The 20,330-nt window shown below is 49.8% G+C and overlaps 2 protein-coding genes and 1 long non-coding RNA gene across 5 annotated transcripts; 2 read left to right on the top strand and 1 right to left on the bottom strand.

Annotated features, from left to right (window-relative positions):
* The first annotated feature begins 1,143 nt into the window (after positions 1–1,143).
* Positions 1,144–3,521, top strand: RNF222 (ring finger protein 222). The gene has a single exon (XM_045375352.3). The coding sequence runs from the start codon at positions 1,269–1,271 to the stop codon at positions 1,929–1,931; it is 663 nt and encodes a 220-aa protein (XP_045231287.2). The 5' UTR covers positions 1,144–1,268; the 3' UTR covers positions 1,932–3,521.
* Positions 3,522–10,979: 7,458 nt separating this feature from the next.
* LOC135967936 (uncharacterized) lies at positions 10,980–20,312 on the bottom strand. Its single transcript, XR_010582266.2, has 2 exons — positions 19,949–20,312; positions 10,980–14,234 (listed from the first exon to the last, which is right to left on the bottom strand). It is a non-coding gene; the product is annotated as an uncharacterized lncRNA (long non-coding RNA).
* RPL26 (ribosomal protein L26) lies at positions 12,348–19,171 on the top strand. 3 transcript variants are annotated; one of them, XR_012425276.1, is made up of 5 exons: positions 12,348–12,384; positions 12,966–13,138; positions 15,316–15,456; positions 17,611–17,690; positions 19,002–19,171. XR_012425276.1 is itself a non-coding variant. In XM_005582857.4 (4 exons), the coding sequence occupies exons 2-4, from the start codon at positions 12,971–12,973 to the stop codon at positions 19,128–19,130; spliced, it is 438 nt and encodes a 145-aa protein (XP_005582914.1). In that variant the 5' UTR covers positions 12,348–12,384; positions 12,966–12,970; the 3' UTR covers positions 19,131–19,171. The 3 variants fall into 3 exon arrangements, 2 of the variants coding, with proteins under 2 accessions (XP_005582914.1, XP_065388815.1); XM_005582857.4 differs by lacking the exon at positions 17,611–17,690; XM_065532743.2 differs by lacking the exon at positions 17,611–17,690 and having other exon boundaries at positions 12,348–12,765.
* Positions 20,313–20,330: the final 18 nt, after the last annotated feature.

Raw genomic sequence — 20,330 nt, 5'->3', positions numbered from 1 at the left:
CAAATCTGCTCTCAGATTCTGTTTAAAACCCATCTTGTGGCCGGGTGCGGTGGCTCACATCTGTAATCCCAGCACTTTGGGAGGCTGAGGCAGGCGGATCACTGGAGGTCAGGAGTTCAAGACCAGCCTGGCCAACACGGTGAAATCCTGTCTCTACTAAAAATACAAAAATTAGCCAGGGGTGGTGGCACACGCCTGTAATGCCAGTTATTCGGGAAGCTGAGACAGGAGAATCTCTTGAACCCAGGAAGTGGAGGTTGTAGTCAGCTGAGGTCACACCACTACACTCCAGCCTGGGTGACAGAGCAAAACTCTCTTTCAAAAAAGAAAGAAATCATCTTGTTACTTTATAGTGACTCTGTAGCTTTGATTTCAAACAATATCATGTCACTTGATCATTCATTTACTTTCCTATCAGACTTGGCTCCCAGTGACTTCTGGCCACTTCCAAAATATCAGACATATTCTCAAAGGATAAAATTCTGTCTCCATCAAGGTTGATCAGATGCTTCTCTCACTGCCTCAGGCAGCCCCATAAGAAGAATCTGGAGAATGACTGAGCTGTGGCAGGTGAGGGAATGAACCCAAAACTTCCGGACGTGACTGTGTGGAAGGCCAGCAGGCATTTGAATGTGTAAGTTCTGAGCTTTGTTTTTTTAAACAGTCATTGCTTTATAGCCACACTTAGCACAGAGGAATGCAATCCAATGGCTGGAGGAAATCCAGTGGACCCGCCAACCCCAGGTGAGGGCAGAGGTTGAGACTAGCACAGGTTTTTCTGGAAAATGGCCACTCTGGGTGCAGGCCCAAATTGGAGACTGGACTGGGGTTGTGCATGCATCTCCTTAGCCACCTGCTTCCCCTGGTAACAGGGACTTCCTTCCTTCACTTCCGTCACTGAAGCAGGAAGAGGTGAGGCAGTGACCTCACCATGTGTGTACATGGTGATTGAGGTGAGACATCAGGAACTCCACACACCTCCTCCTGGGGTCCAGTGTGACTGGGTTCTCTGGTTCTCTGTCTCCCGATTCTCGCTTCCAGAAGCTTCTACTCCTCTCCTCCTAAGGGTCTTGGGCTCTAGGTTTGAGTCAGGTGGGCCATAGAGGAGGAGCAGCAGAAGAGCCAAGAGTAGGAGGAAGGGAGAGGGGATAAGAGGCAGTGGAGGCAGAGGTGTAGGTGGGAGCTAGGACGGAAGAGGGAAAGAGGGAAATGCCTCAATATTCACGACCCTTCCCACCCACAGCTGAGTGTGCCATCTCCCAGTGGCCATGTCAGAAGGGGAGAGCAAGGACAGCTCGGGCAGCGAGTGCCCCGTGTGCTACGAGAAGTTCCGGGACCTGGAGGGCGCCAGCCGGACGCTGAGCTGTGGCCATGTGTTCTGCCATGACTGCCTGGTCAAGTACCTGCTGTCCACCCGCGTGGACGGGCAGGTCCAGAGGATCCTGGTCTGCCCCATCTGCCGCTACGTCACGTTCCTCAGCAAGAAGAGCTCCCGCTGGCCCTCCATGCTGGACAAGAGCTCCCAGACCCTGGCTGTGCCTGTGGCCCTGCCCTCCGTGCCCCCACTGGACAGCTTGGGTCACACAAACCCCCTGGCCGCCTCCTCGTCCGCCTGGAGGCCACCCCCGGGCCAGGCCAGGTCGCCGGGCAGCCCGGGCCAGAGCGCCCAACTCCCCCTGGACCTGCTGCCCAGCCTGCCGCGGGAGTCGCAGGTCTTCGTCATCAGCCGCCACGGGATGCCCCTGGGGGAGCAGGACAGCGTGCTGCCCCGCCGCAGCCTGGCCGAGCTCTCGGAGGCCTCCCCCGCGCCCCGCTCCGCCCGCGCCTTCTGCTGCCGATCGCGGGCCCTACTGCTCATCACGCTCATCGCCGTGGTGGCCGTGGTGGCCGCCATCCTGCCCTGGGTGCTGCTGGTGAGGAAGCAGGCATGAGGCGCACAGCAGGGAGACCGCCGGGCTGGCTGTGGCCTGGGGTGGGACGGGAGGCCCCACGGCAGCCCTGGTGCCACGAAGCTCCGAAGCGCACGCGGGCAGGCAGAGGGGAGGTCCTCGGCACAGAGAGGGCCTTGGGCTTCCCCGACCCCCGCAGGGAGGCTGGAGCTGACTCCATGGGCGCAGTGCGTTTCCCCACGTGAATCCTCAGCAGACGCGTTCCCCTTCCATCTAGGCTGGGAAGATGGGTGGTTACTGCCCTCCTGCAGGCTCACCAGCCCTGAGCGGCAGACCTTATCTGCCAGGTGTCCTGCCCAAAGCCAGGTGGGCCCCTCCAGGGGCAAGGAAGCCCTGCGGGCAGATGTCCTGCTGGGCTGGTCAATGGCAGGATCCTCCAGGCCAGAATTCCCACCCAGGATTTGTGGCTTGCCCTCCGGAACAGACAGAACGGGCACCCAGAATCTCAGCACTCACCCCTGACCTCCACCACAGTACCCCATCCCTAAGCCCTCCCTGTCCCCAACCTGCCAGCTTAGAAGGGCTTCCCTGAAGGAGAAGCTGATCTCAGAGGCTGCCTCAGCATTTCTGGGAGAATGAACAGAAACTGTTCTTCCTGGAGAGCTGAGGCCAGATCCAGAGACAGGGGTTTGTTGATAGACACCCCAGCAGAGTGCTCCACGGACGGAGCCCTCCAGGCCCAAGGAGGGATCCAAACTTTGAGTCCTAGGGTTCTCAAGGGTGGCAGGGAGTGGAGGGGAAGCCTGACAGGCGAGCCTTGAGTCAGCTGAGAACTATGTGGGCAAACGAACCCCTGGGGGCTCCCACCTCCCTCCCAGCTGGTCCTCCTCCTCATGACCCAGCCACTCATTTAGAGGCCACACCAGCTGGGCCAGTTTCCTAGGTGGATTGCCAGGCTGGGCTGGGTGAGGAAGGGTGGGGAGGAAAACAGCTATGCTTGCCAGGGACGCCGCCATCTCAACTGAGGAATGCTGAGGCCCAGGTGCCATCAGCTGCTCCCCGAGGTCTCTTTGCCTGGGACGCCCGCGTGGGACTGTGAAGAGCCTCAGGTTGGGTCTAGCCTGAGTCATTTGGGGATAGCTATTGGCTGTTTATTGTGGTCCGTAAGTCAACCAACACCTTTCAACGGAAAACAACAAAAACCTCCAGCAATTATCTCAAATAAGTGGCGGCCTGCACCCAGCTGTGCCCACGGTTGAGCCCCCCAACCTCCCCCAACCTCCCCCAACCTCCCCTAACCTATACCCCTCTCAGCAATTTGCTGTCTGTGGGGGAAGAAATAGCAGTCTACATTTTATCTAGTTCCTAAATGCCTGCAGTGGTGGTCATCTGGGGGCCGCTGGGGAATTGGGCCCCACTACGGGGGATATTTGGGACATAGCGAAGGCTGCTTTGAAAGCATTTGTGGGCTTCTCTGTGCTCATTTCAAGATTACAGAAGTGGCCGGGTGCGGTGGCTCACGCCTGTAATCCCAGCACTTTGGGAGGCCGAGGCGGGTGGATCACAAGGTCAGGGGTTCGAGATCAGCCTGGCCAATGTGGTGAAACCCCGTCTCTACTAAAAATACAAAAATTAGCCAGGCGTGGTGGCGCACGCCTGTAGTCCCAGCTACTTGGGAGAGGCAGAATATCCGCTTGAACCCGGGAGGCAGAGGTTGCAGTGAGCCAAGATCGCGCCACTGCACTCCAGCCTGGGTGACAGAGCGAGACTCCGTCTTAAAAAAAAAAAAATACAGATGAGCACAGGTGCTGTTGGGGGGAAGGGATACAGATGGATTCCATGGGGAAAATATTTATTATAGGAATAAAAATAATGTTAAATTTGCGAAGACTCCAATGAGTCTCTTTTAACCTCAGCCAGGCTGTTTTAAACAGTGTCATGAAGTTTTGGGAACCTGGTTCTAGTCTTTTCAGATTCTGTCATATTTGCCAAAAGTGTCTTTCAAAATATCCTCAGTGTTTTCACATTGTTCAGTAGTGACCTGTAGCTGCAACTTCTTTTCAGAGAATGCCAAAAGCTATTTTTAAAATAAAGGTATATATTTTCTCAAAGATTCCAGAGACTTTGCAATGTATGTGGAAAGCTCCGAGCCTGGACTTGAGGGACAATTCACTTTAGATGAAAAAGTTTGACGCCGTGTCTCACTCCTGTAATCCCAGCACTTTGGGAGGCCAAGGCAGGTGGATCACGAGGTCAGGAGTTCCAGACCAGCCTGGCCAGCATGGTGAAACCCCCATCTCTACTAAAAATACAAAAAATTAGCCAGTCATGGTGGCGCGTGCCTGTAGTCCCAGCTACTCGGGAGGCTGAGGCAGGAGAATCACTTGAATCTGGGAGGTGGATGTTGCAGTGAGCCGAGGTCACGCCACTGCACTCCAGCTGGGCAACAGAGCGAGACTCCGTCTCAAAAAAAAAAAAAAAAAAAAGAAAAGAAAAAAAAGAAAAAGTTTGAAATACAAACACAAATGGCTCCTACACATCTGTTCAACTACACTTGCAAAAGAAAATTAAAATTCTGCTGGCATGCCATTAAATTAAAATTCTGCTGGCATGCCATTTTTCACCTATAAGCTTATCAAAACCTGGAAGTCTCATAACCCACTCTGCTACTGAAGCTGAGGGAGGCAGGGGAATGGTTAGTGGAAATGCATATTATTAAAATCCCTGTCAAGAGCAATGTGACATTATCTACCAAAATTTCTGCCTTGCTCCAGTAATTCCTGTTCTAGAAACACCCTACAGATATACTTGCATGTATGGACAGCGGCATACATATGATGCTATATAATTGCAGTGCTGTTTATAAAAACAAAGGATTGGAAAAACCCTGAATGCTAATCAGTAGGGTACTGGTTATTTATCTTAAGATCCAGGGAATATCATGCAGCTGTATAAAAGAAAAAAGAAAAGAACAAGAAAGGACTCAATGAACTTATACGGAATGTCTCCAGGGTACAATGGAAAATGAGGAAACGCAAGGTGTGGAACACTGGATACTGGATACTACAATTTGTATAGAAAGAGCGGGAAATAGGCCAGGCACAGTGTCTCACGCCTGTAATCCCAGCACTTTGGGAGGCCAAAGCGGGTGGATCACCTGAGGTCAGGAGTTCGAGACCAGCCTGGCCAACACGGTAAAACCCGGTCTCTACTAAAAATACAAAAATTAGCCGGGCATGGTGGTGCATGCCTGTAATCCCAGCTACTAGGGAGGCTGAGGCAGGAGAATTGCTTGAACCCAGGAGGCGGAGGTTGTAGTGAGCTGAGATGGCACCATTGCACTCCAGCCTGGGAGACAGAGCAAGACTCTGTCTCAAAAAAAAAAGAAAAAGAAAAAGAAAGAAAGGGGGTAATAAGAATTTACATTCCTATTTGCTTACTTATGCATCAAAAAAGAGGGAATGCAGGGCACGGTGGTTCACGCCTATAATCCTAGCACTTTGGGAGGCCAAGGTGGGAGGATCGCTTGAGGCCAGTTCAAAACCAGCCTGGGCAACATAGCGAGACCCTATCTCTATAAAAAAAAAATTAATTACCTTGGTGTGGTGGCACACCTCTGTAGCCCCAGCTACTCAGGCAGTTGAGGTGGGAGGGTCCCTTGAGCCCAGGAGGCTGCAGTGAGCTACAATTGCACCAATGTACTCCAGCCTGAGCAACAGAGTAAGACCTTGATGAGAGAAAGAAAAGAGAAAGACAAGAAGGGTGGGTAGGAGGGAGGAAAGAAGGAAGGAAGGAAGGAAGGAAGGAAGGAAGGAAGGAAGGAAGGAAGGAAGGAAGGAAGGGAGGGAGGGAGGGAGAAAGGGAGGGGGGGAGGGAGGGAAGGAGGGGGAGGAAAGGAAGATGTACAAAAACTAATAATTCTGACTAGCCATGGAAAGGGATGAGAAAATGATGGAATGGGAAGGGGAGTTTTCACTTTACCTTTTTTTTTTTTTTTTTTTTTTTTGAGACAGAGTCTCGCTCTGTCACCCAGGCTGGAGTGCAGTGGCCGGATCTCAGCTCACTACAAGCTCTGCCTCCCAGGTTTACGCCATTCTCCTGCCTCAGCCTCCCAAATAGCTGCGACGACAGGCGCCCGCCACCTCGCCCGGCTAGTTTTTTGTATTTTTAGTAGAGACGGGGTTTCACCGTGTTAGCCAGGCTGGTCTCGATCTCCTGACCTCGTGATCCGCCCGTCTCGGCCTCCCAAAGTGCTGGGATTACAGGCTTGAGCCACCGTGCCCGGCCTTTTTTTTTTTTTTTTGAGACGGAGTCTTGCTCTGTTGCCCAGGCTGGAGTGCAGTGGCGTGATCTCTGCTCACTGCAAGCTCCGCCTCCTGGGTTCACACCATTCCCCTGCCTCAGCCTCCCGAGTGGTTGGGACTACAGGCACCCGCCGCCACGCCCAGCTAATTTTTTTGTATTTTTAGTAGAGACGGGGTTTCACCATGTTAGCCAGGATGGTCTCGATCTCCTGACCTTGTGATCCACCCGCCTTGACCTCCCAAAGTACTGGGACTACAGGTGTGAGCCACCACGCCCGGCCTCACTTTACCTTTTATACCTTTTGATGTTTGAACCAAGTAAATGTATCATTCAAAAACTGAATTGAAAAACTATTAGAAGCTAAAGATATCTTCAGTGCATACACCTGTTGCCAGGTAAGATCGCCCCAAGAACGTTCAAGAGCTGCCAAACCGCCTGTCCTGTGGTTGGAGTGTCAGCTACTGGCTTAGTGGGGCTGGTTTGTCTGGTTAGAGGTGTGACATCTTACGCTAACAGGCTCCCAAGGAGTAAGGTTTAAAAGGGTAATGTTCTCAGCGTTCCTGAGTTCCTGAGCATTTCTCTGGGCCCGGTCATTGAATGTGCTTGTTTTGATTCCCCTTTCTCTTCTTTTCCTCTTTGTTTTCAAATAAAATCTTTCGTTTTAAGCAACCATCATGGAGTCAGGGCACTACAGGACAATACCGTTACATAGATGGATGGATGGATGGATGGATGGATGGATGGATGGATGGATGGATGGATAGACAGACAGACAGACAGAGGGGTGGATGCCCAGGGTTAAACTTAGTTGCTCTTCTCTTCCTTTCCTTGTCCAGAGGCACCCCAACCCCTGAAACACACACACAGACACAGACACACACACACAGACACACACACACAGACACAGACACACACACACAGACACACACACACACACACAGACACACACACACAGACACAGACACACACACACACACACAGACACACACACACAGACACACACACACACACACAGACACACACACACAGACACAGACACACACACAGCCACTTCCCATCATCATCATAACCTTTAACTGTAATACACACACAGTCTGAGCCCACCAGGCAAGCTTAAGGATCCACAGCATTGCCAGCAGGGCCCTGACGAGGGTTGCCAGGATCCTGGGCGGGCATATTAGAGACCTCTGTGCCCCTCAGAAACAGTTCCGTAACCTCTCCCCTCACTGAACCCTGTGTGACTCACAAGACCACTCAGCTGCTATCTCCTTTTGACCTCCTTGTCGGTATGAATGTACTTTTTGGGGCCAGGTGCAATGGCTCATGCCTGTAATCCTGGCACTTTGGGAGGCCGAGGCGAGCAGATCACGAGGTCAAGAGAGGGAGACCATCCTGGCTGACATGGTGAAACCCCGTCTCTACTAAAAATACAAAAATTACCCAGGCACGGTGGCATGCACCTGTAATCCCAGCACTCGAGAGGCAGAGGCAGGAGTATGAACCCAGGAGGTGGACGTTACAATAAGCCGAGATCGTGCCACTGCACTTCAACTTGGGCGACAGAGCGAGACTCTGTCTCAAAAAAAATGTCATTTTTCAGGGACACACAATAAACTACTTTGCCTCATCCTTACGACTCCTCACTTTTCTTCATCCTCCTCCTACCAGGACAAATTAATCCCGCAGCTCATTCTCAGCACAAACCACTTGCAGTTCCCAATACGCAGTGGCGTGCAGGCCTGGGCCTTTGCTTACAAGACTCCCTCTGCCTGAAACACACTCCCCCCACCCCCAACCCCCACTCCACCCCATCTACCTGGAAAACTCCTACCTAGCTTTTTAGAAACTACTAGTAGAGTTCCAGGGTTACCTCTGAAGATGTGCCCACTTCCTTGCTCAGGGGAACTGCCGGCTCCAATGCTGCCTCCCCATCCCCCACAAAGCATCCCATCGGTGACACTTCCTTATGCTTATCTGGTCACATCTGTCTCCTCCTCAACAAAGTGCTCCTTCAGGGGAGGCTAGAGCTTACAGATCTTAGTATCTCCAGTGCCTGAATTTAGTAAACAGTAAGAGCTGGAGAAGTATCTGTAGAATGAGTGAATGAATGAATAAAACTGACAGCTTGGTGTCTAGAAAAAAGTTGAGTCCAAGCAACTCTAGGTGTGGAATCTAGCTATAACCCCTGCTTTGCTGTGTCTGGAGCTTCAAAATGATCCTAAAGGGAACTTTCTCAAATCCAGGAAGAGGAATGTGGGCAGCGAGGGAGAGAGGGCAGTCAGACTAGGCTGCAGGGTGAGGGCAAGGCTCCCAACAGACACGTGTTAAGAGAAAGGGACGGCCAGGCGCAGTGGCTCACACCTGTAATCCCAGCACTTTGGGAGGCTGAGGTGGGCAGAACACTTGAGGTCAGGAGTTCGAGACCACGCTGGCCAACATGGTGAAACTCTATCTCTACTAAAAATACAAAAATTAGCCAGCTGGGCGTGGTGGCTCACGCCTGTAATCCCAGCACTTTGGGAGGCTGAGGTGGAGATCAAGACCATCCTGTCTAACATGGTGAAACCCCGTCTCTACTAAAAATACAAAAAAATTAGCTGGGTATGGTGGCGGGCGCCTGTAGTCCCAGTCACTCGGGAGGCTGAGGCAGGAGAATGGCGTGAACCCGGGAGGCAGAGCTTGCAGTGAGCTGAGATCGCGCCACCTGTACTCCAGCCTGGGCGACAGAGTGAGACTCCAGTTCAAAAAAAAAAAAAAAAAAAAAAACAGAGAAAGGGACGTTCTTTTTTTTTTTTTTTTTTTTTTTTTTTGAGACGGAGTCTCGCTCTGTCACCCAGGCTGGAGTGCAGTGGCCGGATCTCAGCTCACTGCAAGCTCCGCCTCCCGGGTTCATGCCATTCTCCTGCCTCAGTCTCCGGAGTAGCTGGGACTACAGGCGCCCGCCACCTCGCCCGGCTAGTTTTTTGTATTTTTTAGTAGAGACGGGGTTTCACCGGGTTAGCCAGGATGGTCTCGATCTCCTGACCTTGTGATCCGCCCGTCTCGGCCTCCCAAAGTGCTGGGATTACAGGCTTGAACCACCGCGCCCGGCCTGAAAGGGACGTTCTAACTAGGCTACTGGTCATTTGCATTTGCATGTGTGGACAATTTGTACCCTGCAAACCTTCACACTGTATCAAGCATCATGCTGTACCAATGGTGGGCTGAAGGTTTTTTTTATTATCATTATTATTATTTTTTTTTGAGACAGAATCTTGCTCCGTCACCCAGGCTGGAGTGCAATGGCGAGATCTCTGCCCACTGCAACCTCCGCCTCCCAGGTTCATGTGATTCTCCTGCCTCAGCCTCCCAAGTAGCCGGGATTACAAGTGCACACCGCCACACCCGGCTAATTTTTGTTTTTTCAGTACAGACGGGGTTTCGCCATGCTGGCCAGGCTGGTCTTAAAACTTCTGGCCTTAACTTCTGACTTAAACTTCTGACCTCAAGTCTGCCTGCCTTGGCCTCCCAAAGTGCTGGGATTACAGGTGTGAGCCACCGCGCCTGGCCTGAAGGTTTCATTTTGAGACTCGTATTGAACAGAGGGAGAAAGGAAGGCAGGCTTGGGAGGGTAGGGTGTCAGCAGAGGATGCAAGGGCTGAGGAAATAGAGAGGGTCTTGGTGGGAAGAGAGGAAGACGATGGGGATACCCGAACAGGAGGAGAGCTGGGAAACTAGTAAGGACAGTAGGAAGAAAGAGAAGGAGTGACAATGTGAAGGCCAGAAGGGCAGGCAAGAGAGGAAGGCAGGTACCTTGGGCAGCTCCCTAGGACTTCCAGACCCAAATCACACTCAGCTCAGCCCTAGAGCCCCTGGGCTCCCCTCTGAATGCCTCTCTTCAGTAGCAAGGACCTGATTCCTGGAAAACTCGAGTCACACTGCTTCACACCTCAAGCCTTCCTTCAAGCAATTCCCACTGCCTTGTGGAGCTCATGTTAACATTCTTCCAATTCCACTCAAGGCTGACCTCACCCCGGAAGTCTTCCCTGATCCCAGAGCTCCCCTCTGCTCCCGAATCACAGAGGCAGCAAAGGTAGCAAAGGCAGCTGGCTCAACGAGCACTTTTCCTGTGGGCTCGTGGCTGTCGATTCCCTTGTCTATCTCTCCTTGTAGACAGTAAACTTCCTGCAGGCACAAACTTTGACCTATTTTGCATCGCCAGTGTCTCTGTTCCTCTCTGAGGAAACAGAGAGGGCCTTGGTGGGAAGAGAGGAAGACGACGGGGACACCCCAACAGGAGGAGAGCTGGGAAACTAGTAAGGACAGTAGGAAGAAAGAGAAGGAGTGACAATGTGAAGGCCAGAAGGGCAGGCAAGATAGGAAGGCAGGTACCTTGGGCAGCTCTCTAGGACTTCCAGACCCAAATCAGTTTCAGGGCTGGCTCATGAAAGATGCCTCGTAAATATTTGTTGAAAAGAGTCGCAACAGAGGAATTCTTGCTGAATTTTTCAGTTATGAATAGAACCTAGGGCTACTTCCTTGAGAACATATTTAAGAACACAACTATTTTTAAACCATGAAAATGTATGTTCGTGCTGACCATCCTCTGGGCAGTCCTGGGTATGAGGTCCCCCACAAATTGGGGCCATATATACAGTTCCCAGAAGAGGCTGGGGAGCCAGCCTGCACGGCTTCCCTGTGACTTGTGGGTCCTGAATAACCTTGCACTGAGTTCCTCTCATTTCTCTGTGGCTGAGTTGCCCAATCTGTAAAATGGGGACAGTAATACCAACAACAACAGGGCCATTTTGTGGATTAAAAGAATTCATGATGTAAAGTGTAGACAAGAGCGTCCCCACACCCAGCAGGCTCATTACGTCTTCGGTATTCGTGTGAAACGCGTGTCCTCTGTCACTGTGACACCCATGTCATTCATTCAGCAGAAGCCGTTCAGCGCCGGTGCCTGCTGTACTGCGGCTGCCTCAGAAACCATTTGCAGGGGCCAGGTGCGGTGGCTCAGGTGGCTCACGCCTGTAATGCCAGAACTTCGGGAGACCAAGGCGGGCGGATCACTTGAGGTCAGGAGTTCAAGACCCGCCTGGCCAACATGGTGAAACGTCGTCTCTACTAAAAATACAAAAATTAGCCGGGCGTGGTGGCGGGCGCCTGTAATCCCAGCTACTAGGGGGGCTGAGGCAGGAGAATCGCTTGAACCCGGGAGGCGGAGATTGCAGTGAGCGGAGATCGTGCCATTGCACTCCAGCCTGGGCAACAAGAGTGAAACTCTGTCTCAAAAAGAAGAAAAAGACAAAAAAATTGAGAGAGAAAGAAAGAAAGAAACCATTTGCAGGGAGCGCACGGCTTCCGTCTGGTCCTGAACTGGACGCGAACAGGCCGAGCATTTAGAAAGCCGCGCAACTCCCCGCACCGAGAGGCTTCCTCCCGCCCGGCTCCTTCGAAGCGTGGTCTGGACCAGCACCTGTCGCAGCACTGGGGGCGCCTTAGAAACGCGGCCTTGGACCTATTTCCGCGGGGGGCGATCGGTGGCCCCGGTCCTCGCAAGGCCCCCCGCCACCCAGAACCGAATCTCTGGCGCGCCCCGCGGTGCGGTCAGCAGACGCCGAAGTGCAGGGGCGGTGGCCGGCGTCGCGATGGAGCTCGTTAAAGTACCGGCACGCTGGCCGCGCCCACGCCACGGGCGGGCGGGGACGGTGAGTGCAGGGACCCAGGCGACCGGCCGGCCAGCCGGCGTCCCCGCGCCTCCTGGCGGCCAGAAGCAGGGCATGCCTTTCCCCGGCTAAAGGGGTGCCGGTCCCCCCTCCCCCCGGCACCTGGGAGTGAAGGTACCAGGGGGTCTCCTGGGGCCGCTCGTTCCTTCATCACCCCCAGGGGCAGTTGGACCCTGAGCAGCCTTCGCCACTCGCCCGGGGACTACCCTTCCGAGAGCACTCAGCGACAGCACCCGGGTCTCGGAAGGAAGACAAACACTAGGACCTGGAAGACGGGAGTTTTACAATCCCTCGCAGTTCCCCTCCTAGCCAGTAGGTGACACTAGCCATAAATTTATTTCCCAGTTTACTGCTTGCGCTCAAACTCCGCGCCCCTCTCGCTCCAAGAGACAAAGGTCTCGCGAGATCTTTCGTAAACTTACAGAACCGGAAGCAGCGTGTAGTTCTTTTCCCTTTTGCGGCCATCACCGAAGTGGGAGCGGGTAAGGATTCGGCGGGCAAGCGGGTGTAATCCACAGCCATCCGTTCTTGGGCATGGTGGCTTCTGACCGCGGGGGTCCCGAGTCTCCCGTCGGCCGAGTAGCAGCCAGGAAGGGGAGGCCGGGATGGTTTTTTTTTTTACCTGTTGGTCGCTTCAATCAAGGGCCGCCGGACCGGAAAGGGATGGAGGGATCGGGGATCTGGGGACTCGAAAACGAGTTGAGGAAAGGGAGCCTGTGGAAATAGACTCGAGTCTGGGCGATGTCGTTTCCTAGAGAATGGTCTCGAAGTAACTTCTCGGTAAAGTCTTCACGGAACTTCCAGACCACACACTTGCCTACTGGGAGACTTCTAGGACCCGAGACGTGTGCAGGCTTTTCCAGGTTCGGGATGGAGGGCCTTACTCATTTAGTTTCGAGCTTCGGTTGATAGGCCCTTCTGATCAAGCAGTTTTTATTGAAGTTGCAGCACATGACAGTTCCTATGATCATTCTAGACTATCAAGATAAAATCATTGTGGTTATTTGTTTGGAAGCTGGATGAGATTTTGGTCATTTAAGAGTCTTTTTAACTTTTTATGTAGCCAAAATGAAGTTTAATCCCTTTGTGACTTCCGACCGAAGCAAGAATCGCAAAAGGCATTTCAATGCACCTTCCCACATTCGCAGGAAGATTATGTCTTCCCCTCTTTCCAAAGAGCTGAGACAGAAGTACAACGTGCGATCCATGCCCATCCGAAAGGATGATGAAGTTCAGGTGTGTATCCCTACTTGTTCTCGTGGTCTTGATGGATATTTCACGCACTTAGCTTAGAAGAGGGATTGCATGCCTGATAAAGATGCTTCTAAGACTCTTCCTCCCAAAGAGTGGCGAGATGAGCCAGGGACCGAAAAACAAGTAAGCTGCTGTTCAGTTTTTAATTGTATTCTTAGGTAAAAATCTCAATTTTATTTTCTTTTTTTTTTTTTTTTTGGAGACAGAGTCTTGCTCTGTCGCCCAGGAGTGCAGTGGCGCGATCTCAGCTCACTGCCAGCTCCGCCTCCTGGGTTCACGCCATTCTCCTGCCTCAGCCTCCCGAGTAGCTGGGACTACAGGCGCCCGCCACCACGCCCGGCTAATTTTTTGTATATTTAGTAGAGACGCGGTTTCACCATGTTAGCCAGGATGGTCTCCATCTCCTGACCTCGTAATCTGCCCGCCTCGGCCTCCCAAAGTGCTGGGATTACAGGCGTGAGCCACTGTGTCCAGCTGAGACAGGGTCTCACTCTTACCCAGACTGGAGTGTAGTTGCATGGTCATGGCTCACTTTTGGGCTTAAGCGATGCTCCCATGTGGGACCTGTTTTTGTTTTTGTAGAGCAGGGTCTCACTTTATTGTCCAGGTTCGTCTCCAACTCCTGGGGATCATGCCTGAAAATCCATTTTCCCAAATGTCAGATGATGTGGCCATAATTAGGTGACAGATAATCAGAACATTGCCTTGGGATTATCTTTTTATCAATACGTTGTGACTACCCAACAGGCTCATTTTGCCTGCTGTCCAGATAGAGCTGATTTATCTAGACAGGAGTTGCAATAAAGAAAGAGTTTAATACATGCAGAGTCAGAACGGGAGACCAGAGTTTATTACTCAAATCAGTCTCCCAGAAAATGTGGGGACTGGAGTTTTTTGAAGGATAACTTAGCGGGTGGGGGCCAGGGAGTGGGGCGTGTTGATAGGTCACATCAGAGATGAAGGCATAGGGAGTTGAAGCTGTCTTCTTGCTCTGAGTTGGTTCCTGGATGGGGGCCACAAGATCACCTGAGCTAGTTTAGTGATCTGGGTGGCACCAGCGGATCCATCAGTGCAGGGTCTGAAAAAAATACCACGCAAATCTTAGGCTTTACAATGTGTTATCCCTAGGAGCAATTGGAGAAGTTTAGAATCTTTTGGCCTCTAGCTGCCTAAACCATAATTTCTAGTCTTGCAGCCAATTTGTTAGTCCTACAAAGGCAGTCTGGTCTCCAGGCAAGAACGGGGTTTGTTTCAAAGTTAAACTGTAGACTAAGGTCCTCCTAAAGGAGTTAGTTTGGTCTATGCCCAGGAATGAGCAAGGCCATCTTGGAGTTTAGAAGCAAGATGGAGTTAGTTAGGTCAGATCTCTTTTAACTGCTGTAATTTTCTCACTGTTGCAATTTTTGCGAAGGAGGTTTCAGTGTTTGGTCATTGAAGAGGCAGTTGAGGACCAGTAAACAATTGCTCCAAATCTAGATTCAGGAGCTGTAATGAAGCGTAGTCTCACATGATCGTTTGTGCTTACAGGTAAATAATTTGTTGGATCTACTTAGGTGAAGGTTTCTATAAATGACCCTTAGGTGTAATCTGTAGTGCAGCTAGTGATTACAGAATTCAGGCAGTCTCTAAAGCCATTTACATACACATCATCAATGTGTTTTCATGCTATTTCAATAAAATGTAATGGGTTCACAAATGAACAGTGTGGGTTGAGAACAGCTGTTGGTCCCTGCTATAGTAGTGCTAAACTTGCCAGTAGACCTTAAAAACGATCATCTCTGTTTTCAATACATATCAATGCAAGAAAGTCACAAACTGGGAAGAAGAATCTGTTCAGAAACACTTGGCCTGACAAACTGAGGACCACTAGGATTTCTGTCGATTAACCTTTGGGAAAGAATTGGTTTGTTCCCTTAAGCATTTGTTGCCGCCCTCTGACTAGCACTAGGTTGAACACATTAATGGGTTCAGATTTAAATACTCTTGGTCTGTTGCTCCTTTTGAGATGGAGTGTCAACTTACTACAAGTTGCCAAAGTGGGCTCTTTTTTTTTAACCTTTTAATATAATGATAGGGTGAGTGGTGTATGCATGAGTTTGTTTACTTGATTTACAAGGTTAATCTTTTATTCAAATATTTACTTTTGAATTTGCACTTAGGTTGTACGAGGACACTATAAAGGTCAGCAAATTGGCAAAGTAGTCCAGGTTTACAGGAAGAAGTATGTTATCTACATTGAACGGGTGCAGCGGGAAAAGGCTAATGGCACAACGGTCCACGTAGGCATTCACCCCAGCAAGGTAGGTGTTTTTGAGAATGCTTGAGAGAAGGAAATTATGGCAAGTATTGTTGACGTGTGGTTGTTTACAGAGCGAGCCCATAGAAATAGTCCTTGATTTTTCACATGTGCTGGAAAAAAACATATCTTGAAGTAAATACTACCGCACTTCTATTGAAAATTCTAATAACATTTAAAATGTTTCTGAAATCAAAGTGTCTTTAACGGTCATTATGTTTCTGTTAGTTTGTTTTTGAGACAGGTTCTTGCTCTGTCACCCAGGCTGGAGTGCAGTGGCACAGTCTCGGCTCACTGCAGCCTCAGCCTCCTGAGCAGCTGTGACTGCAGGCATGCACCACTACACCTGGCTAATTTTTGTACTTTTTAGTATAAAATTTCACTATGTTGGCCAAAGGTTCCACTGTGTTGGCGGGGCTGGTCTGGCCTCAGGTGATCTGCCTGCCTTGGCCTCCCAAAGTGCTGGGATTATAGGCATGAGCCACCATGCTCGTCCCATCGTGTATATTAAATGTGCTTTTTCTTCAAAAGCTATTAGTAAGCTGATTAACAATCAATAATTTATAGATCTTAAAATTTGGGAAGTAGGTTTTTGTAAGATGAAATGGCACTTTGGCCCTGGTTTTTCTTTTTTGAGACAGTCTGGCTCTGGCCCAGGCTGGAGAGCAGTGGCATGCAAGCTCCGCCTCCCAGGTTCATGCCATTCTGCTTCAGCCTCTAGAGGAGCTGGGACTACAGGCGCCCGCCACCATGCCTGGCTAATTTTTGTATTTTTAGTAGAGACGGCGTTTCACCGTGTTATCCTTAGCTAGGATGGTTTTGATCTCCTGACCTCGTGATCCACCCACCTCTGCCTCCCAAAGTGCTGGGATTACAGGCATGAGCCACCGCGCCCAGCCAATAAATGTAATTTTTAAGCCTCAGAGAAGTCAAAAGCCTGGTATAGTAAAACACCTGTATATCTCTGACCTAGAATTCTCTATTAAAATTTTGCCACGTGCTCTTTGTCCATTTTCTCCACCCCCAGTGAATTTACTAAAAAAAGATCATGACACTTCACCTGTAATTACTTCAGTATGTATCTCTTAAGAGCAAGGACTTTCTCATTCATTAACCTACTCCAGTTATATTTTTCGCTTCCCAACACCAGAAAAGTTGTTTTAAAGGTCACCAATCTGGTAGCAGATTGTCTTTTTGTACTGCACATGTCAGTGCAGCATGTGACAGTCGATCTTTGAGTAACTCAGTAATCATCTTGTAATTAGTATCCCAAACTTGGCATGTTCAAACCATCATAGTGTATGACAGCTCTCTATGTTCCTAATTGCTCAGGCCAAAATGTCATTTAAAAATTTTTTTAATACGGGTTCTTGCAGTGTTACCCAGGCACTGGTCTCGAACTCCTAGCCAGAAACTATCTTCCCACCTAGGCCTCCCAGAGTGTTGGGATTATAGTCATGAGCTGCCTTGTCCAACCAAAAATGTCATTTTGACTGATTTATTATATACCTCACATCAGTTTATAAGGTCTGTGGACTGCTGTCTCATTATACCTAGAATTCTGTCTGCCCTTTGCCATCACATTGGCCCGTAAGACCTTAACTGATGTGGCCGGGCGCAGTGACTCACGCCTGTAATCCTAACACTTTGGGAGGCCGAGGCAGGCAGACTACCTGAGGTCAGGAGTTCAAGACCAGCCTGATCAACTGGTGAAATCCCGTCTCTACTGAAAATACAAAAAAAATTAGCTAGGCGTGGTGGCGGGCGCCTGTAATCCCAGCTACTTGGGAGGCTGAGGCAGGAGAATCGTTTGAACCTGGGAAGCGGAGGTTGTAGTGAGCCAATATTGTGCCATTGCACTCCAGCCTGGATGATGGAGCGAGACTTCCATTTCGGGGAAAAAAAAGACCTTAACTGATCTTCCCTTACTTCTGACATCTTTTCCATTCTGTATGCTTTAGTCTGCTTGCCTCCTAGCAACTTGGTAGAATTAGAAATTCTAGGAGCCCAGGCCTACTGAGGCAAAATTAGGGCTTTTGACCCAGGTGTCTGTTTTTAATAAGCCCTCCAGTTGATTCTTATTCAAGTGTGAGAAACACACCTGTGAAACTTGATCATCTCCTGCCTTTGAACCTTTCAACTTGGTGTTCTCTTCCAGAGCTCACGCCTGTAATCCCAGCTCTCAGGGAGGCAGAGGCGGGAGGATAGCTTGAGCCCAGGAGTTCGAGACCTGCCTGGGTAATATAGCGAGACCCCGTTCTCCACAAAAAGGAAAAAAAAAAAAAAAAAGAAACAGATACCTATATATAAATAAAGTGCTTAGCACTTTAGGTCTCTGTTCAAATGTAGCTTTATCAGTAGGACTTTGCTTGATCACTCTAGAAAGCCCCTCGGCCTCCTCACACTTACCGCCTTTCTCTATCAAAGTGATGTCGATTCACTTGTACATGTTTTCGGGCTCCCTGTACTAGAACATGAGTTCAGCAACTGGAGATTTTTGTTCGGTCAGCATGCTGTATTTCCAGCACCTCTTTTCACCCTTTCCTCGCCCACATAAGACTAAAGTTTATCATAATTTGGATGTCTTTTAGGATTTGAACTGTTGGAATAAGATCTGTATTGTCGTATTCTCACTAAAGATTTTTCTGGTGGAATTATGTGTGGATGCTACCTTTAATTTCTAACATTAAAATTCTGAAGTTACTTTATTATATTTTTCTGTTTTGGGGTGGGGTTTTTTTTGTTTTGTTTTGGACAGTTTTGCTCTTGTCGCCCAACCTGGTGCAGTGGTGTGATCTCGGCTCACTGCAATCCTCTGCTTCCTGGGTTCAAGTGATTCTCCTGCTGTAGCCTCCTGAGTAGCTAGGTTACAGGCATTTGCCACCACACCCAGCTGTTTTGTTTGTTTGTTTGTTTGTTTGTTTTTTGAGATGAGTCTCACTCAGTCGCCCAGGCTGGAGTGCAATGGGATGATCTCAGCTCACTGCAGCCTCCGCCTCCCGGGTTCCGGAGATTCTCCTGCCTCCCAGGTAGCTGGGATTACAGGAATGTGCCACCATGCCCGGCTAATTTTTGTATTTTTAGTAGAGAAGGGAGTTCACCATGTTGGCCAGGCTGGTCTCGAACTCCTGACCTCAGGTGATCCACCCGCCTCTGCTTCCCAAAGTGCTGGGATTGGGGGCATGAGCCACCACACCCAGCCTGAAGTTACTTTAGAAACAAATATATATGCCAGCTTGTAAAACTGGAGTGAGAAGAGCAGAATCATATTTCTCAATGAAAAAGAAACACATTTTACAATGAAGCACAGAAGAGGCTATGATAAGAATTACTGATGCCATCTTGCCTTTTTCTCCTTTGTTGGTGGGAAATTAGTAAATAAGCCAGGTTTGATGGCTAAAGAGTAATTTCTGGAATTTTTAAAAAGTTAAATCTTATTTAGCCATCAACCTGCCCCAGGTGTGGGAAATGGTATTGAATGTTGGGCTTTCCCATGTGTTTTAGTGATTATTTAAAGCTTGGGAGTGTGTTTTTCTTATTTTTCTGCAGGTGGTTATCACTAGGCTAAAACTGGACAAAGACCGCAAAAAGATCCTTGAACGGAAAGCCAAATCTCGCCAAGTAGGAAAGGAAAAGGGCAAATACAAGGAAGAAACAATTGAGAAGATGCAGGAATAAAGTAATCTTATATAAAAGCTTTGATTAAAACTTGAAGCAAAGAGCCTGTGTTTTGTGTGTGGTGATTTATGACACTCCCTAGTTTTCAGTGGACTGGTCTCTTACCTCTGATTTGTCAGTCAAAATTTTTCTGAAATTAGGACTGATACATATATTTTTTTATAGTGGGCAGCAGCATTTGAGGATATATCAGTAGGTGGAGGGGTCTCATTGAGAAGAAGGCCTATAAGAAAAGCTAGTTGGAAATACTTCCTCTTGAACCTGTTTTTTAACTTTCTTATTATAGATAGGTTGCTATATGGACAGCCTATATTTTTCTTTTTCTTTTTTTTTTTTTTTTTTTTTTTTTGAGACGGAGTCTCACTCTGTCGCCCGGGCTGGAGTGCAGTGGCCGGATCTCAGCTCACTGCAAGCTCCGCCTCCCGGGTTTACGTCATTCTCCTGCCTCAGCCTCCCAAGTAGCTGGGACTATAGGCGCCCGCCACCTCGCCCGGCTAGTTTTTTGTATTTTTTTAGTAGAGACGGGGTTTCACTGTGTTAGCCAGGATGGTCTCGATCTCCTGGCCTCGTGATCCGCCCGTCTCGGCCTCCCAAAGTGCTGGGATTACAGGCTTGAACCACCGCGCCCGGCCGGACAGCCTGTATTTTTTAACTTACTGTATATAAAAGTTTGTATTGCCATTGGATAGGAAGTCTTGCTTTCAATAGGATAAGAAGCTTCTGTGACTTCCTATAGCATCTAGATCACTTCAAGCTGTTTGTCTAGATTGAGAGATCTCAGGTTCAGGTTCTCTGAGGGACCCATGGGCCCCGTTTACCTTATTTTCTGCCCAAGTGCTGGGTGAGTGCCATCAGACCAAAACCTCACACATCCGAACTGAACCGCAGCTTCGTCAGGATGAAGTGAAAAGGTGTGAGGTGGCAGCGCTGTGTGTGTTCCTGCCGTTCCTCATTTTAAGGATCTAAACAGGATACCTGAAGCCAGTTTATTTTCCAGGCTGGAGACTTGGCAACAAAGTGGGAACGGGTAACGGGCCCGAGTTAAGTCACCGGCTTGGACGAGGTCGCAGCTGTCATTTGGGTGGACAGCGCCGCAGGGGGTCCGCAGTGCTGTCCCGGCCGGGCAAAGCCTGGAGTGAAGAGCGGTGGCTCCTCCGATCCGCGGCGCTTCGAGGGGGCGGGGCTTCCGGCTGGCGCTGA

This window comes from Macaca fascicularis, chromosome 16, assembly GCF_037993035.2.
Source record: "Macaca fascicularis isolate 582-1 chromosome 16, T2T-MFA8v1.1".
In the NCBI taxonomy this organism is placed as follows: Eukaryota; Metazoa; Chordata; class Mammalia; order Primates; family Cercopithecidae; genus Macaca; species Macaca fascicularis.
Note: the sequence above shows the minus strand (reverse complement) of the source record. Positions and strands in the feature narration are given on the sequence as shown.